General features: G+C 50.0%; 1 protein-coding gene across 2 annotated transcripts in view; it reads left to right on the forward strand.

Annotated features, from left to right (window-relative positions):
- The window catches only part of PBX3 (PBX homeobox 3), a 136,913-nt gene that overhangs the window by 130,007 nt on the left and 1,906 nt on the right, over positions 1–5,000 (forward strand). The window contains exons 8-10 of one of the 2 annotated variants that reach the window (XM_035903115.1): positions 1,590–1,755; positions 2,963–3,075; positions 3,890–3,979. In XM_035903115.1, coding sequence (XP_035759008.1) covers positions 1,590–1,755; positions 2,963–3,075; positions 3,890–3,979 — 369 coding nt within the window. Of the gene's footprint in view, positions 1–1,589; positions 1,756–2,962; positions 3,076–3,889; positions 3,980–5,000 lie in introns of those variants that run through there. The other variant, XM_035903116.1, reaches the window with a different exon arrangement.

Raw genomic sequence — 5,000 nt, forward strand, 5'->3', positions numbered from 1 at the left:
TCCGCCGGTGCGCAGGGCGCGCGCTTTAATCTCGGGGAGAGTTTAACATTTCTGGATAGTCATTTAGATGTGGTGTGCGGGTTAAACATAACGTACGATCGCTGCTCCTCTCATTGCTTCCAATTAAACCTTGCTTGTTAGTTTAACCTCTAGGTAATCCCATCAAACAATTGATGTCAAGGAAACACTGCCCACAGTGGCTCTGGATGAGTGGCCATTAATTTTAATTGCCTTGATATTAAAGATTAAGAAGTATTGGGACTAGCAGAATGGAAACGATCTGATGTCAAGCAAATCCACTCGTTGAGGCTTCCCCAGGCTGCTGGTGATATTAAAATTTTACTGTGAGAATTAAATAAACCTTTATTAGTGATGGCTGTTGTTTGATTGGTCCAGGAGCGTGCATAAACAGAGGGGTCTCGCACACATCCGTGGACAATACAGTTGATGTACAGAGATTCCTCAATTATGAAACTGTTAATAAAGCATAATCTGATTGTCCACAATAATTATTTGCTAGGTTTCATTAATGTATTATTGCTTCTCTGACTGACAAGGTAATATTAAGAGCAATATATAGAATACAGTGGAGTATTATCTAGGGAGCAGAATGTATAAGGTACCGCTCATATTACCATTAAAAGCTAGAGGCTTTTCATTAATTGTGTTTAAACAAAAGCCATGGCTACATAAAATACAGCAGGATCTGTCCCCTCCCGGCAGCGGGCTGCCTTCCCAGGCGCTGCGGTGCGGGTGCCCTGCCGGGCGCGGTGGTGGGGCACGGGGTCCAAGAGCTGCTGCGGAGCTGCCGTGGGGCTGCGGGGCGCCCCGAGGAACGCGGGACCCCAGCCCCTGCCTTGCCCCGTGCCGCATGGCTGGGGCCCTTGCTTGGCCCTCGTCCGTGGTGCAAACTGGGTTTGTTACTTAGGAGCTCTGTTACGGAGCCGAAGTTAAACAAAGCCACGGAGAAAGTCTGCACGAACTTTGCTGAGCGGCTCCAGCCGTGGCCTCTGGGGGGGTTAATAGTCAGTGCCCCATGAGCCATCTTGGCTCCGGTACAGTATCTTCAAAGGGAGATGACAAAGTGACCTTTCAGCCATTATTGATTTATATGATTCCTTTCATTTTCAGCCAACCAAACACGATTCTGTGAGTGAGCTGCCAAGGTTGTTCCAGCCCAAAAATAAAGAACAATTGCTCTCGCTGCCTGCCTGCCCTCGCCCAACCGGGCCTGGGTCCCCCTTCAGCAGCTTTTGGGGTCTTGCACTGATTTCGTTGACAAATGGCTCACAGTAGTAGGAGACGGTGCTGTACTAAATGCTACAGTGAGCTCCAGGATATGTGTTGTCATCAGAGTCACCCCTTGTGCGTCAGCTTGCCAACAGAGAAGCAGAGCCAGGTCGCGCTCACGCCCGTAGTAATATTTAACTGGTCCTCGGTTACTGCTTAGGTCACTGGAGGACTGGGCAGGTACGGGGTTGGGGGCTGGGCACGCACATTTGTCAGACCAAACACGACATCTCAAAGTGATCGTGCTTTGCCAGGTCAAACTTTGTGTCCTTCACTCTTCCCACCTCTCCCCACTGCAGGTGTCCAACTGGTTTGGCAATAAGAGAATCAGGTACAAGAAGAACATCGGGAAATTCCAGGAAGAAGCCAATCTCTACGCGGCAAAGACGGCTGTGACCGCAGCACACGCCGTGGCCGCGGCCGTCCAGAATAACCAGACAAACTCCCCCACCACACCAAACTCTGGTACGTACCCGGCTCGTGCGTTCGAGCACCCTGACGGGCAGTCCGTGAGGGAAGGCCCTCGATGGCGCCCTAGTGAGTTGGGTCGGGCTGAGAAGGCTGCGGCTCCCTAGCAGCCCTGACCGGGGCATGGGGAGTGGTACCAAGCCCGTGGACTCCAGGCTGGACCACTGCGAGGGCTGGGCCGTAGGTGGTCCCAGTGGCTTCGGCAGCGAAGCTCCCGCGGCCTCACAGGGGCCCAGGTAGTTCCCACCGGGGCAGCGTCTGCCTGGCTCAGGCTTCTGGCAGCTTCTTTGTTTCTGTAGAGGTTTTAAGCTTTTTCTCATTCAACGAAAATAACACAAAATGAGGCAGAGCTCCAAGGCTGGTTTTGTAGAACTGTTAAATTTATTGTCAAGATAAGAACAAAACAGAGGAATATATTAGCATGCACTAATTAGGATTTAAGCTCTGGGTCGCCTCAAATGGAGTGGATGTTACACCTAGAAGTCTAAGGATGCAGCTTTTATTTTGGAGCTGCTCTGCCACGTGTTCTTCTGCCGTATTTAAAAGCTGTCTCGCTAGTGTGTTGTTGACATTTTGCAAATCTAAGCTTTAAATTAGTAGGGGGAGTGTTTAAAGAGGAAGTTGCTTTTTCGGGCTCCAGAGGCAAAGGTTTCCATGAAGCACAGATGTGTTCGACACTATTTACAGTGGAGTTTTGCTGTGACTTAGTTGTAGACAACTTTTAAAGGGTATAAAGATCCACGGGGGAAAAAAAAAACTTTAATCAAAAGAAAGTAAGGCAAGGTTCCTCCTCTGACGGTCATAAATCGGCTAATTAGAAATTGCCAGCCATTTCCTTTCGAAGGAGACATTAAGCACAGACTCAAAATGAGTTTTTCTCCAAGTGTTTGGTGAGAGCATCGCACGATGCAGCGATCCGCTGGAGGAAAGCTCTCCACATGAGAACCTGGTGTGGTGCAGGCTGCTCTTCCAGAGGGGAAAGCCGGCCCTGGCCGCAGGGGGCTTCCAGGCTTTCCCAGCGTAGCGTTCCCAGGCGGCAAAAAAGCTCGCCCTGCGCCGGGGCCAACAGCTTCCCCTCTGCTGCGCGCTGCCTTTCCTCCTCCTCCTCCTCTCCTCTCTTCTGCTCCTTCCCCTGCCCTCAGGTCTCTGGGGTTATATATTTGCAGCTCTCTGTTATTCAGCTACCTAACTCTTTCCTTTCCAGGTTCTTCTGGTTCTTTTAACCTCCCAAATTCTGGGGACATGTTCATGAACATGCAGAGTCTGAATGGGGATTCTTACCAGGGGTCCCAAGTCGGAGCCAATGTGCAGTCACAGGTAGGAGAAATGCCCCAAAGTAGGGCCTTTCTAGCAGGGTAGGGCTTGGGCTAAAAATTCCACCTTACTCTGGCTCTATTCAATGGTCTGTGCCTCGCTGCAGAGTGGAGGCTGCATATTTCTGAATGTGACCTATTCTTACCCCAGCATTGAATTTCACAAATATAAAGGAAAAAGGGATTTTTTTCTGATTGAAACTTTAAGCTTTGTGAATGCATTCGGCTCTGGCTTGAGCTCATGGAATGGGATTGGGTGCGTCTGACTTCCATGGACACTGTAAATCCAGTGAATTCGCTTTCTTTTTTCCTTTTCCTTTTTTTTTTTTTTTTTTATTTAAACATCTTTCCTTCATTTATTGGACAAGCTTTTATTTATTTATTTATTTATTTAAACGTCAGAACACATCTAACTGAGCTGTTGAAATACAACTCCTTCTCAGTCACTTTTCCAGTCCTTTCAGACAGGGCTAACTCCGTTTTTTAAGCGCAGTGTATTTGCCATAATCTCCTCCCACACATGCAAGCACCTCCAGACGTACAAACACGCACAGCACTTTGCTGCAGACACTTAGGAAGGACCTACGGGACGCACTGCTTGAGGAAGTGGTTGGTTGGCTGGTGTGAGAAGCAAAGATGTATGGGCTTTAACCTGTGAGGGTTTGTTGCAATTCTGCCAGTCACTCCTGATTGATAAATTTGCCTTTCATAGAAGATGCTAAACCCTTTTGGCTCGCATAATTCAAAATGTTGCCTGTTGTAAGCAATGATGTTTTAATAGATTTGGAATGATGAATTTTGTTTCCCCTTACTTTAAGGTGGATACCCTGCGTCATGTTATCAATCAGACGGGAGGATACAATGATGGCTTGGGAGGAAATTCGCTGTACAGTCCACATAATTTAAATGTGAGTACCCGGGGGAGCAATAGTGTGGAGAGCCGTAAGCACGGTGTCAGGTAAATGCAGTCATTAATACACATGTTAATTACTCTCGCAACAGTGGGTTTTTTTGATATCGCGTCTTTGGGGATGAACCGCGGAGTAGCCCTTGGTACGGCCACGAGTCTTTACCTCGTCAGAGGAGAGGAGTCCTAGAGCCGCCACTAGACGCGATGCGAATTTTTATATTTTTCAGCCGTTAAAAAGTAACGGCCTCGGGGAGCAGGCTCCTCTCTGTGCGGAGCTGCTCGGGTGGCTCCGTACTTGTGTTTGCTGCTGCCCGCAGCCCGGCGCCTGGACGCTGCTTTTGAGATGCTTTCAGCCATTCCAGGGGTGCTCGCTTCTCCTGCGCTGGGGAAGAACCTCTGGCCTCGCTGCTGCAAAGGGGGGAGCAGTAAGCCTGGCAGGCGCATGCTGGTAAATTGAGGGGTTATGGGCGTGATGGTGATAGGTGCTGAATGTCCTACCTCTTGCTGCAAGGATGAGGTCTGACAGCGCCCTGGCCCTCGCAGGCTGGACCCCGTAGCCTGCACGCAAGGCGCCGGGATAAATAAACACAGAAATCTGTCGGCAGCGAGCCCTGCGAAGACAATCACACGCCGCAGCCGGGGCTCCATGGCAGCTCCTTCGCATCCTTCACTTCCAGCTTGCTTCTCTCATTTACAACTTCAACAATTAATGGTGGGTTTTGGTTTTTTTTTTTACTGTTTCGTATTGGCTCCAGAGGTGACGTTCATTTGTTTTCCTTCGTATTCACGGGCTTCAGAATTACTGTAGAGCACTCCCTGTCTGGCGACCACCTCCCCCGTCGCGGGGCTGCCCCTGCCTTTCACGACCCGCTGTGGACCGGGGTGCTGAGCAGTGTCGGGGACCTGCGGGGAGGGGGGCTGGGGGGAAATGGGGAGACCCGGGGTGAGGCACCGCAGCCACAGGCAATGGGAGGTTGTTCCCCCTTTTTGGGTTTCCACTTGCCACGAGAGTAAATATT

Source organism: Egretta garzetta, unplaced genomic scaffold, assembly GCF_000687185.1.
Source record: "Egretta garzetta isolate BGI_Z169 unplaced genomic scaffold, ASM68718v1 scaffold341, whole genome shotgun sequence".
Taxonomy (NCBI): Eukaryota; Metazoa; Chordata; class Aves; order Pelecaniformes; family Ardeidae; genus Egretta; species Egretta garzetta.